General features: G+C 42.1%; 1 protein-coding gene across 1 annotated transcript in view; it reads right to left on the bottom strand.

Moving 5' to 3' along the window:
- Positions 1-4,482: 4,482 nt before the first annotated feature.
- The window catches only part of LOC106585061 (tricarboxylate transport protein B, mitochondrial), a 30,466-nt gene continuing 10,482 nt past the window's right edge, over positions 4,483-24,466 (bottom strand). The window contains exons 2-9 of the mRNA XM_014170824.3: positions 16,481-16,588; positions 15,745-15,844; positions 11,457-11,595; positions 10,699-10,783; positions 7,670-7,774; positions 7,371-7,486; positions 7,171-7,244; positions 4,483-6,999 (exon numbers count right to left, since the gene is read on the bottom strand). Coding sequence (XP_014026299.1) covers positions 6,885-6,999; positions 7,171-7,244; positions 7,371-7,486; positions 7,670-7,774; positions 10,699-10,783; positions 11,457-11,595; positions 15,745-15,844; positions 16,481-16,588 — 842 coding nt within the window. The 3' untranslated portion in view covers positions 4,483-6,884. The remainder of the gene's footprint in view (positions 7,000-7,170; positions 7,245-7,370; positions 7,487-7,669; positions 7,775-10,698; positions 10,784-11,456; positions 11,596-15,744; positions 15,845-16,480; positions 16,589-24,466) is intronic.

Below are 24,466 nucleotides of genomic sequence, written 5' to 3' on the forward strand. Positions count from 1 at the left end.
AATAACTTCACAGATCTTCATTGTAAAGGGTTTAAACACTGTTTCCCATGCTTCTTCGATGAACCATAAACAATTAATGAACATGCACCTGTGGAACGGTCGTTAAGACACTAACAGCTTACAAACGGTAGGCAATTAAGTTCACAGTTATGAAAACTTAGGACACTAAAGAGGCCTTTCTACTGACTCTGAAAAACACCAAAATAAAGATGCCCATGGTCCCTGCTCATCTGCGTGAATGTGCCTTAGGCATGCTGCAAGGAGGCATGAGGACTGCAGATGTGGCCAGGGCAATAAATTGCAATGTCCGTAATGTGAGACGCCTAAGACAGTGCTACAGGGAGACAGGAAAGAACAGCTGATCGTACTCGCAGTGGCAGACCCCGTGTAACAACACTTGCACAGGAACAGTACATCCGACCATCACACAGGTACAGGATGGCAACAACAACTGCCCGAGTTACACCAGGAACGCACAATCCCTCTATCAGTGCTCAGACTGTCTGCAATAGGCTGAGAGAGGCTGGACTGAGGGCTTGTAGGCCTGTTGTAAGGCAGGTCCTCACCAGACATGACCGGCAACAATGTCGCCTATGGGCACAAACCCACCATCGCTGAACCAGACAGGACTGGCAAAAAGTGCTCTTCACTGACGAGTCGCGGTTTTGTCTCACCAGGGGTGATGGTCGGATTCGGGTTTATCGTCGAAGGAATGAGCATTACACAGAGGCCTGTACTCTCGAGCGGGATCGATTTGGAGGTGGAGGGTCCATCATGGTCTGAGGCGGTGTGTCACAGCATCATTGGACTGAGCTTGTTGTCATTGCAGGCAATCTCAGCGCTGTGCGTTATAGGGAAGACATCATCCTCCCTCATGTGGTACCCTTCCTGCAGGCTCATCCTGACATGACCCTCCAGCATAACAATGCCACCAGCCATACTGCTCATTCTGTGCGTGATTTCCTGCAAGACAGAATGTCAGTGTTCTGCCATGGCCAGTGAAGAGCCCGGATCTCAATCCCGTTGAGCACATCTGGGACCTGTTGGATCGGAGGGTGAGGGCTAGGGCCATTCCCCCCCAGAAATGTCTGGGAACTTGCTGGTGCCTTGGTGGAGGAGTGGGGCAACATCTCACAGCAAGAACTGGCAAATCTGGTGCAGTCCATGAGGAGGAGATGCACTGCAGTACTTAATGCAGCTGGTGGCCACACCAGATACTGACTGTTACTTTTATTTTGACCCCCCCCCCCCTTTGTTCAGGGACACATTATTCCATTTATTTTAGTCACATGTCTGTGGAACTTGTTCGGTTTATGTCTCAGTTGTTGAATCTTTTAATGTTCATACAAATATTTACACATGTTAAGTTTGCTGACAATAAACGCAGTTGACAGTGAGAGGACGTTTCTTTTTTTGCTGTGTTTAGATGGGATTGAAGGAGAAGATTTAAAAAGGGAAAAGAGATGGAGAGAAAGGGAGTGAGAGGAGTTTGGGCATAGGAAGGAGGAGGTGAAGCGTGTGACTGGATATGAAAGAGAAGCTGCAGGTGGAGGCAGAGAGGGTGACGCAGCAATAGGGGAGAAGAAAAAGAGGGAGGTGGAGCAGGCGAAGTTGGATATGGAGAAGAAGCTGAAGATGGAGGTAGAGAGGGTAACAGTAGAAATGGAGAAGGAAGTGGAGCAGGTGAAGGTGGGGACAGAGGAAAAGTGGAAGGTCAAAATGGAGAGATTTAGAGAATTGATTAGAAAAGATAAAATAAACGAGAGACAGGAGATCGACAGAAAGAGAGAAGCGGATGTGGATAGAAACAGACAGGAGTTGGAAGGAGTGATGGAGAAGATGAAAGAGAGGGCAAATGTTAAATAAGGTGATGCTGGAGAATAAGGAGACGAAAAGGAGGAGGTTGAGCAAGTGAGGGGGGAAATGGAGGAGTTGAAGAGGATAAAGGCAGATGTGGAAGACAGAGCTGGAGAGAGTTGGATTGAGAGTGGAGGAGAAGAGTACAGAGAAAGATGAGATTGAGAGGGAGGGAGGAAGAGGTGGAGAGATCGAGGAATGAGTTGGAAGGATTAAAGGAGAAGGGGAAGACTGAAAAATATGTGGTATGAAGAGATTGAAAAAGAGATGGAGTTGGTGAAGAAGGAAAAGAAAGAGAATGAAAGGGAGAGAGCGGGAGTGCGTAGAGAAGAGGGTGAAGGAGGTGGATGATGAAAAGGAGAGAATGAAGGAGGAGTAAAAGCTTTGATGGAGCTGGGGAAAGAAAAAAAGACTGGAAAATGTAATACAGAATGTGACAGGCACTGTAGTGATGGCAAACGATTCCCTCAGAAAGACTAAAGAGAGAGAGAGAGCAGCATAAATATGCGAGGAAGATAAAAGAAATGCAAGATGAGAGGGAATTGATGAGAAGACTTCAAGAAAAAGTTCAAAAAAACAGGATAGAAAATACAGGTACAGACAGACACTTCATATAACAATCTGGTGAACTCAAATTACATTCTCTAATTATCCCAACTGTAGTCTAAAGGACTGATATCCACAACCTGATTTCTGTACTGCACATAGCCAGAGCCATAGGAATAGAATAAGAGTAATATACAGTTGCCTTCAGAAATTATTCACACTCCTGGTCTTGTTACTCATTTTGTTGTTACAGCCTGAATTTAAAATGGATAACATTTCGATTTTTTTTGTCACTGGTTACACACAATGTCTTATGTCAAAGTGGAATTATGTTTTTTGACATTTTTACAAATTAATAAAAAAATGAAAAGCTGAAATGTTTTGAGTCAAGTATTCAACACCTTTGTTATGGCAAGCCTAAATAAGGTCAGGAGTAAAAATATGCTTAACAAGTCACATGAACTATAATAGTGTTCAACATGAATTTTGAATGACTACCTCATCTCTGTACCCCACACATCTGTTGGGTCCTTCAGTCGAGCAGGGAATTTCAAACACAGATTCAACCACAAACACCAGGGAGGTTTACCAATGCCTCACAAAGAAGGTAAAAAAGAAACAGACATTGAATATCCATTTAAACATGGTGAAATTATCACTATAAAGATATAGGCGTACTTCCTAACTCAGCTGCCAGAGAGGAAGGAAACCGCTCAGGGATTTCACCATGGGGCCAATGATGACTTTAAAACAATTACAGAGTTTAATGGTTGTAATAGGAGAAAACTGAGGATGGATCAATAACACTGTAGTTACTCCACAATACTAACCCAATAGACAGAGTGAAAAAAGGAAGCCTGTACAGAATAAAAATATTCCAAAACAAGCATCCTGTTTGCAACAAGGCACTAAAGTATCATGTTATGGGTCATGGGTATGACATGGCTGCATCATGTTATGGTTATGCTTGTAATAGTTATGGACTGGGGAGTTTTTCAGGATAAAAAAGAAACATAATTTAGCTAGTCACAGGCAAAATTCAGTCTGCTTTCTATCAGACACTGGGAGATGAATTCACCTTACAGAAGGACACTAACCTAAAACACAAGGCCAAATCTACACTGGAGTTACTTACCAAGAAGACAGTGAATGTTCCTGAGTGGCCGAGTTACAGTTTTGACTTAAATTTGCATGAAAATCTGTGGCAAGACCTGAAAATGGTTGTCTAGCAATGATCAACAATCAATTTAACCGAGCTTGAAGAATTTTGAAAATAATAATGGTCAAATGTTGCACAATCCAGGTGTGGAAAGCTCTTAGAGACTTACCCAGAAAGGCTCACAGCTGTAATTGCTGCCAAAAGGGATTCTAACATGTATTGACTCTGAGGGTCAAATACTTACACTGTATCTAATCAAGAGACAGTGTGTTTTATAATTTTTTTTACAAACGTTAGAATTTTTCTTCCACTTTGACAGAGTATTTTATGTAAATCGTTGACAAAAATTACATTTAACTCCATTTTAAGCCACTTTGTAACAAAATGTGGAAAAAGTCAATGGGTGTGAATACTTTCTGAAGGCACTGTATATGGCCACCACAGCTACTATTCACTAACATTATCTTGTAAACATAGTCAGAGCCATTATTCAGTTTAGATTGAATGGACCCCAGGTAACATTATCTTGTTTGAATGCATAAACCACCTCAAATTAAGGACGCTGTAACTATAAAAATGAATTAATTGTTTCTTTCACTTTCAGATTTCCAGATGGGACAGCTACAGTGATTATATCCCTGACCTCGTCAAAGGAGAGTAGGAGGGAGGGAAATACACACACACACACACACACACACACACACACACACACACACACACACACACACACACACACACACACACACACACACACACACACACACACGCACACACACAAACAACACATTTTTCTACAATTGGAAAAACTTAAAATTGAAAATAAAGGAATGCAAACACAGTGGTTATTTATTGGTTCCTGGTGTAATACCACCTTAGATTTAGAGGTTATAATAACGTAAGAAACACAGTGCATTCCTCTAGGAATTTGGAATGACATCCATTTAATTTTGAGGGTGAGATTATGATATTTTAGACAGTATATGGTGAGGAGGAGACTGAGGCCTCCCATACCTTACAGTACATGTTGTATATACAACACTATGTAAAAGCAGAGTCAAAACAGTCAGTATACTGTTACCGACAACACAATGGCTCTAAAAGCAAAGTAATGTGTTTTATTTTCTATTTCACCGATGCTAAATAAAGCCATATTTTCTTGTTATAGATTTGACCACAATCGTCAGGGCAGATATTTGTGCAGATTCAGAATGCTCTTACATAATAACATATGTTACATGACTACAACACATAGCAATTGATGATTGTGGCAAAATACACTTTATGATCAAGACCCTGAAAACCTACATGAGATCGATTTAAAAAAATCCATTGTAATGGTTTCAAAATGGTTGTTTTCCTCATGAAGTTAAAACTAAAACAACCCCCAAAATGGCACCAAATGTAACATAATGTCAAGGATTATGTTAAATTTGGTGCCATTTTGACAACAAAGGCCTCTGGAATGATATGAATGTGTGTGAATGGAATGGGAATGTTCCCTCAAGTTTCCATCTCAGAACAATGCTGAACTGTCTGGAACGCAACCATCTGTGGCAGGAGGCAATCTGAGCTGGGAAACTGAGTTACTGTATGGTTGAGCCCGAATGGAGACCAGTAGTGATATACCAAAGATTATAACTAAACCAAGATAGACCACGGCCTGTCGTTTCCGATGGGAACAGATTAGTCATAGTGGGCAGAACAAGCAAGGAGGTGGGCAGAGCCAAGCATCAGCTAGCGAGATCCTATTGGCCCGTTCTAGCAAACATCTGCATATTTCCGTTAGGGAATGCCTACTCTGTGAAATTCGCGTGTGCGATAACCAATTTGACTTTGCATTCCTTCTAAACAACGCGATTTTTAAAAACTTTGACAAAGGCTGAAGTCTACAAAACTTAGTCCACTCTATTCATAACAGATTATAGTTTTGGGAACAGAAAACTGTATTGAGATCAAATGTTTCATCGATGAGAACATTTGCAGAATGTAGGCCAAAATCCATCTCGTTCCATTTTCTACCACTGCGCGCCAGTGGGCTTTCTCTCACTACCATATTTGGTAGTGAATGGAAACACCAAGTGGATGCTTCATATTTATACATCCAGTGAAATATCTGTCTCATTGTTCTATCTGTGGATATACCGTACAGGAACAAAAAAAAGCTGCGACCTCTTGCACCCACCCAATCCATACAGTACTGTAATGTTAACACCATGAAGCACTCACTTACAATACAAGTAAGAACTGTACGTAACACTGCACAGTATAACAGCGTGTCTCAAACACAGAGACTCATTACTACACATTCAACATTCAATAAATACATTGAAAAGACTCCGATCAATATATTATGAATAAATATAGATTATTTACCCATTTTTCTCTTCTCTTGGTAAGAATATATTACTCTATGTATACGTTTCACTTGAGGAAAAAGACGTTGAGTGAGTGGTATTATAGTAGAACTGTGACAATAATTAGTATAATTTGTCACAACTTGGCAGCTTGCTACTGGATGGGCTTGGCATCTGGAACTGAGTAAAACAATATACTCAGCAATTAAACATTAATAGTCAACCATAATATGCATTATAAAAATAAAAATCATATCACACAAGTAAAATGCTTGCATAAAAGGGTTGGTAATAAATTCTCAAAAGGAGGGTATAAGTTACAATTCATGTAGTTGCTACTGTAACTGTTACTGTAGCTAAACCCTCAGGTCAAGGCAGAAACACTATGCTTTAACTCAGGATGATATGGTACCCACTACCATACAGTTAACTCATTATGATACTGTAATTCATTTATGTAGATATTAAAAAAAAACACATCATATATTTCAGTGTTCTTCAGTCCAGGTCCTGGAGAGTGACATTACGTGCAGGATTTTGTCCCAGTTTAGCGCTACACCTCATTCAACTCATGGAGGCCTTGTTTGGAAGAATCAGGTGTGTTAGTGCAGGGATGGAACAGAAGTCTGTACACTTTGTAGCTCTCCGGGACCAGGGTTTGTGACCACTGCATCCAAATAGGTAGGCTACGTCCAAATAGATATTATTCATATGACAGCTTTCACTCCGCTTACAGCTCAGCTGGTGAGTACAGTTATGGGTAGGCTGCGTCTGAAATGGCACTCCATTCCCTACACAATGCCCTACCTTTGACCAGGTCCTGATGGGAGCCTGATGGGTCAAAAGTAGCGCACTACTGTATATAGGGAATAAGGTGTTGTTTGAGACGCAGACTGGTAGAAGGCTCAGTTGTCCAGTCACATCGTGTTTGGCCCAGTGAGGTCAGAAGAGGCTCCAGCCCGGCCCCCTCACTCCGTCTTCCAGACCGTGTTGAGAACCTGGACCACCTCCTCATAGATGATGAAGACGATGGCCACATCCAGACACACACGACCCAGCCGAGGAACCGTCCCCTTATAGAACCTAGAGAACACAGAACAAGGAGAGTAGAACATCATATACGTAGAACTCAGGATCTCTATGGAGTAGAACCTCAGGAGTGAGACGGAATGAGCAGTAAACAATAACATTAGGTTCCTGAAGGGAGCTATACATAACGTTTGATCGTATAGAAGTGTATAGTGGTGCACTTACGCTCGTACACCCTCGTGTCTCGTGATCTTCAAGGCACAGTCCAGCGTACTCTTATACTTATGAGCCTCCAGACCCTTAGAGAGAGAAAGACACAGGGTTATTCACTTAAACAGGGGTGGAGTTACGCCATACATGTATTTCAAACACATTTAATCCTTTCAGATGTACACAAGTGCCTATAGCGGTACCCTATCCTGTACCTGCATCCTGGTCTTGATGACATCTAGGGGTGTGTTCCCAAACACGCTGGCTGCTCCTGCGACGGCTCCAAACGTTCCCGTCACCACAGGGTTAATAGCCTTATTGGGGTTATCCCCTGGGGAGAGGAGACACGGACAGAATGCTCTTTAACACTCACCAAAGTTGGATATACACAGTACGCTTATCAAAGAGAGTACCTTTTTACAGGTGACCACTAGAGGTCAGCATTGTCTGTGTGGTGTAGACAGGCTTCCAGGGCCGGTATTCATAAACGTGTCAGAGGCTGACACTCCCGTACCTTTGTACCAGTTCCTGAGGGAGGTCATGACATAGAAGCGGATGGCCTGGTTGGAGCCCTGCTTCAAGACGGTGGCTGTCAGGCCCTGGTACGTCCCCCTAATACCTGGGGGACAGTAGCAGACAGCAGCAGTTAGCAGCAGTTAGCATCACGGATGTAGTAGCAGCATTATGCACTACCCTCTTTAAAGAATGACTGAACGCGCCAATTCTGCATGGGTTTTTCTGTTGCTCATTAATAAAAATACGTTTTCAGTCTTGAGGGTGTTGGTTCAATGTGGTAGTTACTGATGTTTGTCCCCCATGAGACATCATAGGTACAAAGCCAGAATCACTTCCTCAAAATTGTCAGAATTCATTTAAGATGGCTCAATAAATCTGTAATTAATTTTGAATTTTTTTAGGCACTTTTAGTCGCACAATTTAACATCTAGCTAATGTGTTTGGTGCAGTATTTCTCAAGTTCAAACATGTGTGATGTGTTTTCTTATATAAACAAAGTCGTCTCCACTGTGCTGCTGGGCAGGTCTGTCTCCCTGTCTGTGTGTTCTGCCGTACTATTGAATAGACCGTAATCACCACAGCTGTTTATCCCATGGTTGTGGGCAAGTGGGCATTGTCAAAATCAAAACCCAACCCTCAAGTACACTGAGTATACAAACATTAGGAACACCTGCTCTTTCCATGACATAGACTGACCAGGTGAATCCAGGTGAAAACTATGATCCCTTATTGCTGACACTTGTTAAATCCACTTCAATCAGAGTAGATGAAGGGGAAGAGACGTGTTAAAGAACAATTTTTAAGCCTTGAGAGCATTGAGACATGGAGTGTGTATGTGTGCCATTCAGAGGGTGAATGGGCAAGACAAAAAAATGTAAGTGCCTATGAACAGGGTATGGTAGTAGGTGCCAGGGGCACTGGTTTGAGTGTGTCAAGAACTGCGACGCTGCTGGGTTTTTCACGTTCAACAGTTTCCCGTGTGTATCAATAATGGTCCACCACCCAAAGGACATCCAGCAACTTTACACAACTGTGGGAAGCATTGGAGTCAACAGGGGTCAGCAACCCTGTGGAACGCTTTCGACACCTTGTATTGTCAATGCCTAGATGAATTGTGGCTGTTCTGGGGGAAAAAGGTGGTGCGGCTCAATATTAAGATGTTCCTAATGTTTTGTATACACAAGTCATGACGAACTCTTGCACACAAATCTCACAAATCTCAGTTTTGGATGATACTGATTTGATTCAGACATTACAGACAAAAGTCTTGACAATTACATACAAAAACATTAACATGTAGTGTGTGTACGTCTATCAGTTACACATATACACCACCGTTCAAAAGTTTGGGGTCACTTAGAAATGTCCTTGTTTTTGAAAGAAAAGCACATTTCTGGTCCATTAAAATAACATCAAATTGATCAGAAATACAGTGTAGATATTGTTAATGTTGTAAATGACTATTGTAGCTGGAAACGGCTGATTTTTAATGGAATATCTACATAGGCATACAGAGGTCCATTATCAGCAACCATCACTCCTGTGTTCCAATGGCACGTTGTGTTAGCTAATCCAAGTTTACCATTTTAAAAGGCTAATTGATCATTAGAAAACCCTTTTGCAATTATGTTAGCACAGCTGAAAACTGTTGTGCTGATTAAAGAAGCAATAAAACTGTCCATCTTTAGACTTGTTGAGTATCTGGAGCATCAGCATTTGTGGGTTTGATTACAGGCTCAAAATGGCCAGAAACAAAGAACTTGTCAGTCTTCATTTCTCAGAACAAGAATAGACTGACGAGTATCAGAAGATAGTTCTTTGTTTCTGGCCATTTTGAGCCTGTAATCGAACCCACAAATGCTGATGCTCCAGATACTCAACTAGTCTAAAGGCCAGTTGTATTGCTTCTTTAATCAGAACAATAGTTTTCAGCTGTGCTAACTTAATGTCAAAAGGGTTTTCTAATGATCAATTAGTCTTTAAAATTATAAACTTGGATTAGTTAACACAACATTCCATTGAAACACAGGAGTGATGGTTGCTGATAATGAGCCTCAGCTGTTTCCAGCTACAATAGTCATTTACAACATTAACAATGTCTACACTGTATTTCTGATCAATTTGATGTTATTTTAAAGGACCAAAAATTGGCTTTTCTTTCAAAAACAAGGACATTTCTAAGTAACCCCAAACTTTTGAACGGTAGTGTATGTCAGTTCATACACACAACAAGTAGGTCACATGGGGAGAGGCGTTGTGCCGTGAGGTGTTGCTTTATTTGTTTTTTGGAACCAGGTTTGCTGTTCACTTGAGCTATGTAACATGGAAGAGAGTTCCATGCACTCATGGCTAGGTATAATACTGTACGTTTCCTTGAATTTGTTCTAGACCTGGGGACTGTGAAAAGACCCCTGGTGGCATGTCTGGTGGGGTAAGTGTGTGTGTCAGTGCTGTGTATACGTTGACTAGGTAAACAATTAGGAATTTCCAACACGTGGATGTTTCTTATAAAAACAAGAAGTGACGCAGTCAGTCTTTCCTCAACTCTTAGCCAACAGAGACTGGCATGCATAGTATTTATATTAGCCCTCTGATTACAATGAAGAGCAAGATGTGCCGCTCTGTTCTGGGCCAGTTGTAGCTTAACTAGGTCTTTCTTTGCAGCACTTGACCATATGAACAAAACGAACCTACTTGCACTTTTAGTCAATTTTGGTACTGGAAATGTTTCTGACTAAAATCAATGTCACATAAGCCGTTTTCAATGAGAGAAGTTGATTCTCAAGTTTCGTTCATCTTTAAACAATAAATGTCAGTGTGATTCTCAAATGACACCCTATTCCCAAGTGTACTACTTTTGGCCAGAGCCCTATGGGGGCTATATAGGCAATAAGGTGTCATTTGGGACATATACATGGCCTTTGTTGATCGTTCAAGGTTAGGGTGGTAGGATCAGATTACCCTCCCTAAACCCTAGCCTTAAATCAGTGTCTAGTCTAGGGCAACTTCCCCCTCCTCCTTCCTTACCTTGGGTTCTGATGATCTCCCTGACTCCATGGTAGAAGCCTCTGTATTTGGGGTTGGCTGAAGACTGGTCGTGGATGAATTTAACCTTGAGAGAGAACACAGGGACAGCTTGATCACCAAACATACACAGATACACGCACGCACGCACGCACGCACACACACACACACAGTATTATTAAGAAACCCAACTGTGCTCCAGGAAAAAGAGCATTATCATGTCTTTTTCTTTTTCTTTATTGTATTATCAGTTTGACAGAGCACTGAGAGCAGACAGACAGCCTTGAGGGATGTTTTTGTCTGTCTGAACTTTTATTCAGAGAATATTAAAGAGTATGATTGAAGGGAATACATTCCTGGAAGGCTCGGGTCAACCCTCATTCAGCTGTCGGAGTAGATTTGTAACAAATAGTGACTGATTTGGGATGAGGTCTTCCTATTCACATCTAAAAAATGATCAGCTAGACAGCTGACTCCTTACCAGTGGGTAAGGGGTATCAATGACACCAAATCTGAGAGGAGGGGAGTGGGGGAATAAAGACAAGAGAGAGGAGAGGGGGAGAGAGAGAGAGAGAGAGAGAGAGAGAGAGAGAGAGGAGAGGTGGGTATGGAGGAGAAGAGGAGGAGAGACAGGAAAAGGACAGGGGCTATTGAGGAGAGACTGGAAGAGGAGACTGGGCTATAGAGGAGAGGTGGAGAGAGATTGGAAGAGGAGAGGGAGCTATAAAGGAGGCTATAGAGATGCTCTGTCTCAGACGTACCTTGACAGTCTCCATGGGACAGACTATGACTACAGCCTCCATGACTCCAGCACCAAGCCCACATAACAGACCCCTGGTGCTGTTCAACTTCCCTGCCTCGTCACGGGCATGGTTACTGAGATACTCAAACACACCAAACCTGAGATGGGGGAGGAGGGGAGGAGAGAGAGAGAGAGAGGAAGATGGAGAGAGATAACATGTTACAGCCCAGTCGATTAGTTCAATCAATGTTGTTCTCATGAGTGAGAGTCATTGATAACAAGCAGAGTTGTTGTTGCTCAGGTTTGAGAGTGGTACAGTGATATCAGGAAGAGGAGTTAGACTTGATTCTAGACTTGAGTTTGAATATTGTCTAAAACAGTGGTCAACAACGGGTCGATCACGATCGACTTGTTAATCTCCAAGGCATTTCTAGTCGATCGCCAAACATTTCTGTAGAAAACCCAACGATAAAGCCTTGTGTTTCTATTTTTTTATTAGTCTATTTTTTATTAGTTATTGGTAGGTGCGGCCAATTCAACTGCCGTGCGCGCCGGGTAGGCAAACTGTTGCCATTTCATGTGTCTGAAGGTACAAACTCTGCCTTCCCGGTGGTCCTGGAGAGGAAATCAAGTGCACTATGCTACCGCTGGCCAATCAGATTGCTCAGATGACCGAGTCTGCAGTAACGTAGCAGGCATAAAATAAAACTACAGCAAAATTGATACTGTGAGATTTCAAAACGTTTAAAACCATGACTAGAGAGAGACTGTTAACGAATACAGCAAAGAGCTGCTGTTTTTATGAGTGAGTTCATGTTTAAGTTCTTACTCAGCACTGTCAACACTTTGTATTCAACACTTTTATAGGCCATAAAATGCGCGTTCTTCCTATTTCCACTCAGCGCTACAACAAGCAGCGCGGCAGTAATGAATGAGTAGGAAAGTGTTTCCATAGGCTTGAGTTGTTGTTATTATTAGAGGCTTGGGTCTTTTTTAATATCATGGGATATTTCACTTTCTCTGTTCACAGGAGTAATAACATGAATTTGTGGTGCGACTCGAGTTCGCCATCAGCTGGAAGACGGTGTCCCTTTTTGGTCAGTGTCAAGAGAGGAAAGGGAGAGTGTAGGGATGTTGAGAGACGGACCCTCAGTCTGCTGCTCTCTCCCTCCGCTGAGACTGACCATCAGATACAGGCACCATCAGCCCAGTAAAATAAGAAGCACATTATTTAAATGTGATAATGTATTGGGCCTATAGCCTACTGCACACACCTCATTGCTACAGTACTGTTTGTAATGTGTTATTGTTGCATAGGTTTACGTTTTTTAAGTCATGTGAGCGGTAGATCTCGGCATGAATTTTGACTCAGAAAGTGATCTTGACTCAGAAAATGTTGGTGACCACTGGTCTAAAATCTAATCCTACAATTTCATAGAATATCAGACTAGAACCTTCAATCTAGAAAGTTTTAGAATCATAATTAGAATCTCATTAAACTCTCAATAGACTCTCCCTCTATCCTGGCTCCTTGTTACCTAGGTGACAGTAAAACACATAGACTGATACTGTATAACTGTGAAGATGAGAAGGGTCAGAGTTGCTGATATCTCTGGATGAGATATGGAAACAACAAAGAGTCTTCAAAGAGTTCTAACTCCACTGGACACCTTAGAGGAAGCCAGGTTGGGTTTAATCAGCTAAACTACTGATGAGCAGAATTTCACACCAGCTTCCTCTCTGAGCATCATACAACTGCTTATAAATCCTAGTCGAAGTCTTTGCCCAGTCCTATCACTAGTCACTTTAAACAATGCCACTTTATATAATGTTTACATACCCTACATTACTCATCTCATATGTATTTACTGTACTCTATACCATCTACTGCATCTTGCCTATCCCGTTCGGCCATCGCTCATCCATATATTTATATGTACATATTCTTATTCAGTCCTTTACACTTGTGTGTAAAAGGTCGTTGTGAAATTGTTAGATTACCGCATGGTCGGAACTAGAAGCACAAGCATTTCGCTACACTCGCATTAACATCTGCTAACCATGTGTATGTGAGCAATAAAATTGGATTTGATTTGAGGCAAGAGGCAAACGACTTTGTTCGATGCCCAGGTGACGTGAAACAAACTGCTAATGATGCAGAATGTTTTACTACCCAGGAAGTAAGGCACATCCTTGTTTAAAGATGTAGCCATAAAGTCTGGTGACTCAGCAAGCAACGGATGCCCAGCAACTGCTACCAGGAAAGTGAGCTTAACGTTCTGTCTCTCCCCAGGAGTGTGTGTATGTGTGTGTTAAGCTTCACTGTAATCAGTTAGGAGATGCTGTGCCAGGGAGTCCTTCACTGGGAAGGTTATTTATAACAGAAATTGGATTGTGGTGATTTCAGGACCCAACACAACATGGAGGAAGAGAGGAGGAGAGGGTAAGGAGGAGGAGAGGGAGAGGAAAGACACTTTGCCACTTAGTGTTGATTAAAGGTTTGTTTTCTTGTAACCTGGTAAAAAAAAAGACTGATATTTTATTGTGTTAATTTATTGTGTTACTATTTTCTTGTTATCTATTTGTTCATTTTCATACTTTTTAACTGCAATGTTGGGAAAGAGCTCGTAAGTTAGCATTTCAAGGTAAAGTCCACACTTGTTGTATTCGCCGCATGTGACAAATAAACATGGCAAGATCAGGCGGGTTTCACGAGGTTAGGTTTATTGTGCCTCTGCCGTCTCACCCGAGAGTTTCTGGTCTGACCGATGTCTTCTTGTCTGTCTCGGACGTTGACGATCTGTCTCCATCTCTGGGTGTGTCTCGCTGTTCTATTTCTTCATCTCTTCTCCCTCTCTACCCCTCCTTTTGTTCTCACTCTCTTTCGCTGTCTTTTATTTGCTTCATATTTTTTGGTTCATTAAAATGCAGCATCTGTATCTCTGTCTCTACTCAAGAATCATGTTAGTTTGTTTGAGTGATAGCCGCTTCACAACTCACATACTCTGTCGTGCAGGAACACACAGACGCGGACTGGCAAACAAAAGGCAATGATGCCTTTATAGATTGAAAGTAGTTTCGAAACAGGTCTCTCTCTCTCTCATCCACCTTAATTGGACTGCAAGGAAGTGGCAGTATAGTTTTTTTTCACTATACTATACCTTACAGCACCCCATTAAAATTACTTCAATGTGCTAAGGCTAAACTACCTCCTCTCTTTAGCCAATTCAAAGTGACAGAATTGTTTTAATCATCCCAACATGATGGATAACAACTGGGCTGGCAGCCAAAGTCCAGGATGAGTCAGAGGCACCTTGGTCGTCACAGAGACCATGGAACATCTCCTAAACCCCATTGGGGCTCTATCTGCAAAGTCAGTTGCCCCTTGCCAAGAGATGAGGGGAGGAGGGAGGTATATGGGAAAGAAACGATGAGGGAAAAAGGAAAGGGGTGGATGAGAAGGCAGGTGGAGTTAAATGGGAGGATGAAAAAGGTCAGTCTCTCCACTAAAGCAAGGTGTCTCTCTGGACTCACCCTCACCACTCTCTTATCTCCTTCACTCCCCGTCCCTCCCCCCACTGCTCCACACTGTACATAACAGGCAATCAGCTAATGGGATGGGGGAGATGGTGGGAAAGGGGAGAAAATGATGGATTGGTAGGGGGAGGGGTACAGAGGGAATGGGAGAAGAAGTGGGGAGAAGAAAAGCACTCCCTTCTTTTTTAACCCAATTATGTAAAGCACACACACACACACACACACACACACACACACACACAGCTGTCAGACTAGACAGATGATGTGGCCTACTGTTGTTGCCCTGTCCATCTCTATGCATTGTTTCCCTACTGAACCCTTCCCCTAGGCTGACTGACTGACACACACACACACACACACACACACACACACACACACACACACACACACACACACACACACACACACACACACACACACACACACACCAACAGGTTTTCCTCTCTGTATCTCCACTGATACATGAATTGGCAGCTCTGCTCCGCATGGCTGGGTCTGTCCACTCTAAAGACAAACTCTGCTCTTTAACACACATACACACAAACAAACACATTCAGAGAAAGAGAGATGCTAAATACCCCTGTCTGAGACTGAGGTCTCCATAGAACGGTCTATTGTGGAATAAAGCAGGTAGGTCGAATAAATATAATCTCTAGGAAAGAATAACATAATTACACACGAGACCAGCGTGACATTTCAGCTATGTATTGTGGGTAACAGACCAAAATAATTGGTGTGTGCGTGTTTAGGGCTAGATGCCATCCACATACCTGACAGCTGATTTGGGTATGGATCCGTAGAGCAGTGAGCTGAGTCCTCTGTACAGTCCTCTCACCCCGTGACCCTGTACCGTCTGCTTTACACAGTCACCTACACACACATCAATACATGAACACACAACCAGCTATGGACACACAGAGAGTATTCAAATAAGTTCATGTTCACACATGGAGAGAAAACTCCTTGACGAACATAGCTATTTAGTATGAGGCAGAGACAGCTGTGTGCAGGGCTCATTAAAATGGTCTCAGATCCTCAGAGCTCCAGCCAAGAGAAGCCAGACTGTGTGTGTGTGTGTGTGTGTGTGTGTGTGTGTGTGTGTGTGTGTGTGTGTGTGTGTGTGTGTGTGTGTGTGTGTGTTTGTGTTTGTGTGTGTGTGTGTGTGTGTGTCTGTGTGTGTGTGTGTGTGTGTGTCATACAAACAAGTTGCGTGACAGCCTGCCAGATTCACTAATGCACCTGAGGATGATGGGTAATTTGATAATTAGATCCTAAGAGGGAAAGAGAGAGAGGGAGCGAGATAGTGAGAATAAGAAATGGAGCATGAGCAAGAGATAGAGATAGATGGCGATGAATTGATTTGGTCGACACACTGACGCCCCTGTATCTCAGAAAGGATAGATGCATCGGGAAGAAGAGGAAGAGAGGTATGAAGGGAGATGGATAGAGAAAGTCGTTGTGTTGCGGGGTGAGAGGACACACACACACACACAGTCAGACACTCACCGATGCCCCTGTATTTGGGAGGGTTGGCCTTCTCGTCCAGCTGTAGCTGAGTCTTCACATACTCTGTAGGGAAGGTGATACAGATCTCTATACCCCCTGCTATACCACCTGTAGAAAACACAGAGCAGAGGTCAGATAAAGCTTTACAATCTGTAGAATGAGATGGACAGAAAGGAAAGCGCCATTTAGTTACTGTAAACCACCCACATTCAGGCCAGGGTCGATCTCAAAAATGGCATCAGACTTGAACCAAACGCAAACGTTGTCAAACCGTCTGTGCTTGCTGGGGTTCTGTATGTCATCTTCATTTTGTAGCGAATGAGTCTGAACTATGCAGAAAACAGAGAGCATTGGTCGGCTAAAGCTTATCAACCAGAAGATTCCTTTTGTGAATGTTTGGGTAGCTAGCCTTTGGTACCAGACTGTTGGTAGCAACAAATTGCCTTCTATAATGACAGGCAGGCTAAAGCAGGCATTCACTTTGGGCAGAGCCAGTACATCATGGATCATAACAATAACCCTAAATATGGCTGCCATCCGTAAACCTTAAAAGCCCATAAAGTGTGAGAAGAATGTAATGTACTGGATAAAGATGGATGGAGCCATTTTCTCTATGCATGAACGTGTAGCTATTAGATGAACGTTGAACAAAATAATGAATTAATTTTTATTTTTAATTATTTCACCTTTATTTAACCAGGTAGGCAAGTTGAGAACAAGTTCTCATTTACAATTACGACCTGGCCAAGATAAAGCAAAGCAGTCCGACACATACAACAACACAGAGTTACACATGGAGTAAAACAAACATACAGTTAATAATACAGTAGAAAAATAAGTCTATATACAATGTGAGCAAATGAGGTGAGATAAGGGAGGTAAAGATAATAAAGGCCATGGTGGCAAAGTAAATACAATATAGCAAGTAAAACACTGGAATGGTAGATTTGTAGTGGAAGAAAGTGCAAAGTAGAAATAGAAATAATGGGGTGCAAAGGAGCAAAATAAATAAATAAATACAGTAGGGGAAGAGGGAGTTGTTTGGGCTAAAATATAGATGGGCTATGTACAGGTGCAGTGATCTGTGAGCTGCTCTGGCAGCTGATACTTAAAGCTAGTGAGGGAGATAAGTGTTTTTCAGTTTCAGAGATTTTTCGAGTTCGTTCCAGTCATTGGCAGCAGAGAACTGGAAGGAGAGACAGCCAAAGGAGGAATTGGCTTTGGGGGTGACCAGGGAGATATACCTGCTGGAGCGCGTGCTACAGGTGGGTGCTGCTATGGTGACCAGTGAGCGGAGATAAGGGGCACGTTACCTAGCAGGGTCTTGTAGATGACCTGGAGCCAGTGGGTTTGGCAACGAGTATGAAGCGAGGGCCAGCCAACGAGAGTGTACAGGTCGCAGTGGTGGGTAGTATATGGGGCTTTGGTGACAAAACGGATGGCACTGTGATAGACTGCATCCAGTTTATTGAGTATTGGAGGCTATTTTCTAAATTACATCGCCGAAGTCGAGGATCGGTAGGATGGTCCGTTTTACGAGGGTATGTTTGGCAGCATGAGTGAAGGATGCTTTGTTGCGAAATAGGAAGCCAATTCTAGATTTAACTTTGGATTGGAGATGTTTGATGTGAGTCTGGAAGGAGAGCTTACAGTCTAGCCAGACACCTAGGTATTTGTAGTTGTCCACATATTCTAAGTCAGAACCGTCCAGAGTAGTGATGCTGGACGGGCGGGCAGGTGCAGGCAGCGATCGGTTGCAGAGCATGCATTTAGTTTTACTTGTATTTAAGAGCAGTTGGAGGCCACGGAAGGAGAGTTGTATGGCATTGAAGCTCATCTGGAGGGTTGTTAACACAGTGTCCAAAGAAGGGCCAGAAGTATACAGAATGGTGTCGTCTGCGTAGAGGTGGATCAGAGACTCACCAGCAGCAAGAGCAAGATGATGTAGGATGTTGGACAGCTCTATATTGTGGATTAGTTCAGAGGATGGGGATGAGAGTGTTAAGAGCAGCACTATGTGCAGATGAGTCACTTAGAAAAGAGGGAAGGGAGGGCGAGAAGGAGAGGAGAGAGGAGAGAGGAGAGAGGAGAGAAGGCTGACGTTAATTAAATGATCTGCTCTGTCCAAGAGGGAGGGGCTCCATTACACAGGCCAAGGCCTCCATTAACTCAATGACACACACAGAATTACGCCATTTTCATTTCTTCTCTTTCTCTCTCTCTCTATCTCTCTCTCTCTCTCTCTCTCTCTCTCTCACACACACACACACTCACATTCAAATCCCAGAGGCCCATCTGTATAAATAAATAATGTGAAGGGTTCCGATATGTCATCCAACTGTGTGACAGCTTGGCATCCATTCAACTTCTGCCGTTATTGTAGGCCAAACCTCTCTGTCTTTTCCCTGCAGCACATATAATTACATTATTCTGGAGGTGACAGGAGATATATTTAACCCATTACATATACAGAAGATATAGAAGGATTTTAAGTGGTTGCTGGTTATATTTCAGTTAAATTACACATTGATGTATGGTTGAGTGAGAGTATTCAGAAGGGCTTAATGCATTTGCACAGTATTTTCCTCAGCCAAGATAAGGTTGTACAACAGTCTAGAAAGCTAAGTTATGATCCCTGTACACACACATACACACACACACACACACACACACACACCACACACACACACACACACACACACACACACACACACACACACACACACACACACACACACACAGCTCTAATTCCAGTGTTAAGTAAGGTTCAGCAGATCACATGAGGTCTACTACATTTCACACTAGCACACTGACCCAGGATGTACAGGTCAGTATGTCTACAATAGGCTTCATTCATCCCAGACAGCACTACAGCTTTACATGTGAAGGCTTTTGGTGAAGCAATGTCATGTTACAAATTTGCTAAATGTACTATATGTTACGAATTTGCAAAACATATGATATGTTACGAATTCCAATTTGTTGTGGTTAACGTTAGCTAGGTGGATAATGCTAACATTAGCTAGCTGGCCAATGTTAGCTAGGCTAGGGGTTAAGGGTTAGGCTTAAGGTTAGGAGTTAGGTTAAAGGGTTAAGGTTAGGGTTATGGGAAGGGTTAGCTAAAAGGGTTAGGGGAAGGGGATAGCGAACACCCTAAGTAGATACAAAGTAGTAAGTAGTTGAAAAGTTGCTAATTAGCTGAAATTATAAAGTTGTCTGTGATGAGACTCGAACACGCAACCTACTATTCTTATGTTTTTACCTTAAGTAACCTTCTGTCTTATGTAACCATACCAACCGTAACATATCATACTAATTTGTCTCCTGGATTTACTATGTTACGTCTAGTCTATGAGACCAGTCTGATCTGCGAGCTGTTGGCTAGAGTGCACATACCAAGACCAGAGTAGGCACATTTGCTATTTAAGGCAAATGCAATTGGAAACACATTGACATTTTTATTTTTATTAGGTACATGAAAACTTAAGCGAAAAAATACATTTTGTGTGCACTACTTCATTTTTATCTGCAACAAATCCTTTTGGTAAACAACCTGGTCTCAGAACATTTTGTATTATTCTGTAAGTAAATCCAAGACACTCAATTTAGTATGATATGTTACGTTTTGTACCGTACGGTATGTATTAATTTCTGGATGTCCATCCCCCATTTCGTATGATATGTTACGAATTACAATTAGTACAATATGTTACGAATTTGCAAAACGTACAATATGTTACGAATTTGCAAAATGTATGATAAGTTACGAATTCTAGCTAGGTGGCTAACATTAGCTAGCTTGCTAATGTAAGGTGGGCTAGGGGTAGGGTTAGGGGTTAGTGGTTAGGGATAAGTTAGGTTAAAGGGTTAAGGTTAGGGTTGTGGTTAGGGGAAGGGTTAGCTAACATGCTAAGCAGTTGCAAAGTAGCTTAAAAGTAGTAAGTAGTTGAAAAGTTGCTAATAATGCTAAAGTTGTTTGTGATATGATTCGAACTCTCAACCTAAATAGAGCCCAATCCAACCCTGTCCACCCTTACTCTATATAACCCATCGACAAATCATTCTCTTTTACAACCATCCCTCACGCACACACACATACACACATACTCCACCCTTGCAAAGCAGATTTACAGAAAGTATTCATACCCCTTGACTTATTCCACATTTTGTTGTGTTACAGCTTGAATTCAAAATTATTGAAATACTGTATACATATTTTTAAATTTTTTTGAAAATGTATTGAAAATTAAATATATAAATATATCATTTAAAGTTCTGTAATCACACCCCTGAGTCAATACTTTGTAGAAACAGCAATTTCAGCAGTGAGTCTTTTGGGGTAAGTCTCTAAAAGCATTCCACACCTGGATTGTGCCACATTTGCCCATTATTATTTTCAAAATTCAAAAGGCACATCTGAGCTATCTTTTTTGCAAGTGCATAGTAACAGTTGACTAAAATGAATTATGAATTAATGCCACCATTTCAGATTACTCTGACATTTTTCTCACGCTGTACCCAATGATTTATGAAAACTTGCTTGATGTGTTGATGTCCTCATTGTGGTTTTACAGACGTGTTTAATATGTTTTATATACACACTTTATTCGAATACTTATGAAATGCACATTGTTATATTTGGTAAAACGTACTTATTTTCCCTCAACTCCAACCCCATTTGATGCATTGAATGGATGTGGGTGGAGCTATGTCTACATAAGGATGCTAATTGAAAAAAACTCACAAAAGCTCTGAGGAAGGCCTCGAGGTCGATACGTAAAGCTTATTAAAGAGCAGTGTTGCTATCAAGGGCAGTGTGCGGGTTTCTTCTTTTTAACCCATTATTCTTTTCAAAATTCTTCAAGCTCTGTCAAATTGATTGTTGATCATTGCTAGACAACCATTTTCAGGTCTTGCCATAGACTTTCAAGTAGATTTAAGTCAAAACTGTAACTTGGCCACTCAGGAACATTCACTGTCTTCTTGGTAAGCAATTCAAGTGTAGATTTATCCGTGTTTTAGGTTATTGTCGTGCTGAAAGGTGAATTAATCTCCCAGTGTCTGGTGGAAAGCAGACTGAACTAGGTTTTCCTCTAGGATTTTGCCTGTGCTTAGCTCCATTCCATGTCTTTTTTTCCTTCTGAAAACTCCCCAGTCCTTAACGATTACAAGCATACCCATAACATGATGCAGCCACCACTATGCTTGAAAATTTGGAGAGTGGTACTCAGTAATGTGTTGTATTGTATTTGCCTGAAACATAACACTTTGTATTCAGCACAAAAAGTTTATTGCTTTGCCACATTTTTTTTGCAGTATTACTTTACATTTACATTTACATTTAAGTCATTTAGCAGACGCTCTTATCCAGAGCGACTTACAAATTGGACTTTAGTGTCTTGTTGCAAAAAGAATGCAAGTTTTGGAATATGTTTATTCTGTACAGGCTTCCTTCTTTTCACTCTGTCAATTAGTTTAGCATTATGGAGTAACTACAACTTTGTTGATCCATCCTCAGTTTTCTCCTACCATAGCCATTAAACTCTGTAACTGTTTAAAAGTCACCATTGGCCTCATGGTGAAATCCCTGAGATGTTTCCTTCCGCTCCAGCGACTGAGTTATGAAGGACGCCTGTATCTTTGTAGTAATTGGGTGTATTGATACACCATCCGAAGTGTAATTAATAACTTCACCATGCTCAAAGAGATATTCAATATCTGCTTTTTGATTTTTACCGATCTACCAATAGGGGGCCTTCTTTGTGAGGCATTGGAAACTCTCTCTGGTCTTTGTGGTTGAATCTGTGTTGGAAATTCACTGCTCGACTGAGGGACGTTACAGATAATTGTATGTGTGGGGTACAGAGATGAGGTAATCATTCAAAAATCATGTTAAACACTATTATTGCACACCAAGTGAGTCCATGCATCTTATTATGTGACTTGTTAAAAACATTTTTACTCCTGAACTTATTTAGGCTTGTCATTACAAAGTGGTTGAATACTTAACTCAAAACATTTCAGCTTTTTGGTTTGCATTAATTTGTAAAATTTTTGTAAAAACCAAAACATTATTCCACTTTGACATTATAGGGTATTATGTGTGTAGGCCAGTGACAAACAAATCTGAATTTAATACATTTTTTAATTCAGGCTGTAACACAACAAAATGTGGAAAAAGTCAAGGGGTTTGAATACTTTCTGTAGGCACTGTATAGTTTAATCAACACCCTTCTGACTTCACAGCTGGGTTCCTGCTTGTATCACAGCCACTCAGAGCGCACACACGTACACATACACACACACACACACAGACCACTGGGGCTGATCATCAGAGTACAGAACATGTATTGTCTTGGGCCTGGTTGAGTGGACAGGCTGCAGCCCAGCAGTAGAGAGACACATCCCAGCCAAACAACCCATAGGAACCCTCCACACCATTACACACTATTAGTTCACCCATGGAGGAGAGAGATAGAGAGACAGAGATAGAGACAGGAGACAGAGACAGAGACAGAGGGACAGACTGAGAAAGGGAGGGAGACGGAGAGAGAGAGGGAAAGAGAGATAGAGAGAGGAAAATAGAGATAAAGAGGGTTGAGAAAGAGAGAGTTAGACAGAAAATTGTGAAGAAAGGGGATCGCAACAAATGGAGAGCGAGCAAGGGAGAAAATAAGTGCAAGAGCGGAGAGGGCGATAGAGAAGACCTCTGAAGTGCTATCTATTTGCCTGCTGTTGAGGTAACTCTTATGAGTGTTGGCCACATCATCTGCTCCTGATGAGAACTTCACTGAGAAAAACAAACTTTCAAAATCACCAGACCTGGCAAACAATAAACATAACCCAATCATGCATCCCCACAGTTTATGGACCAGGACACCATAATGTGCAAGAACACAAAAAACACAAAACACGGGAAAATGATGTATTCTTTAATTGTATTCTTACTTATACAAGATAGTCATATTAAAATTAAATATATTCTTTAACAACAGAGACTAGAGGGAGGGAGGGAGGGAGGGGAGGGAGACTGGAGGGAGGGAGACTAGAGGGAGGGAGGGAGGGAGGGAGACTAGAGGGAGGGAGGGAGGGAGGGAGGGAGAGAGAGAGAGAGAAGTGGAAGAGAAAATGAAAGGCAGAGAGAGAGTATATGTGTCTGACAGGAAGGGCAACAGGGGTTTCGTGATTTGACGTTTTGCCCCCGAGGGCGCTGGTGGGTCGTGAGTCAGATTCAGGGAGAGTGTGTCGAGTCTATTACCTAGTGTATTGGGTGCAGTGGAGTGTGAATGAGCAGGGAGTGAGTACACACTTTGACAAGCCCTCTGAGTCTGAGAGGAGACAGCCACTCAAATAACTTAACTGGAGCACGAGAGAAAGTAAAAAAGAGGGCGAGAGGGAAATGGAGAGAGGGAGAGAGAGAGAGAGAGGGAGCAAAGTTGCTCCAGACAACCATGCAAGCACAGAGCAATACAAAAGTACTCTCTCAAACCTCACACACACTTACACAAACGCACGCACACACACACGCACGCACGCACGCACGCACGCACGCACGCACGCACGCACGCACACACACACACACACACACACACACACACACACACACACACACACACACACACAGAAAACCCATTTAAAGCTCTCATCCCCCAGGCCAATCTTGCCTCATATCAACAGCCACCTCTCAACATCACCCATTGCCATTAGCTGCTAGGAGTACAGAAGACGGAGTAGAAGGAGCTCAAACTCCCATCATGTGCCTCAAAGCCATTGTCTGGGTTTGTAAGAGATGTAGGACTTTTCTTCCATTAAGCTACGACTTTCTCTCTTCTGTCCATGTCACTTCCCCCCTCCAGGCCTATACAAGACCTATACAACCACGCATGCACACGTACACACACTAACTCACTCCCCCCTTTCACCCCTTCCTGCATTACACCAGTGCCAAAAGTGGAATATTTCTCAAAGGCTAAGCTACATCAGTTA

Source organism: Salmo salar, chromosome 24 (genome assembly GCF_965601325.2).
Source record: "Salmo salar chromosome 24, fSalSal1, whole genome shotgun sequence".
Lineage (NCBI taxonomy): Eukaryota > Metazoa > Chordata > Actinopteri > Salmoniformes > Salmonidae > Salmo > Salmo salar.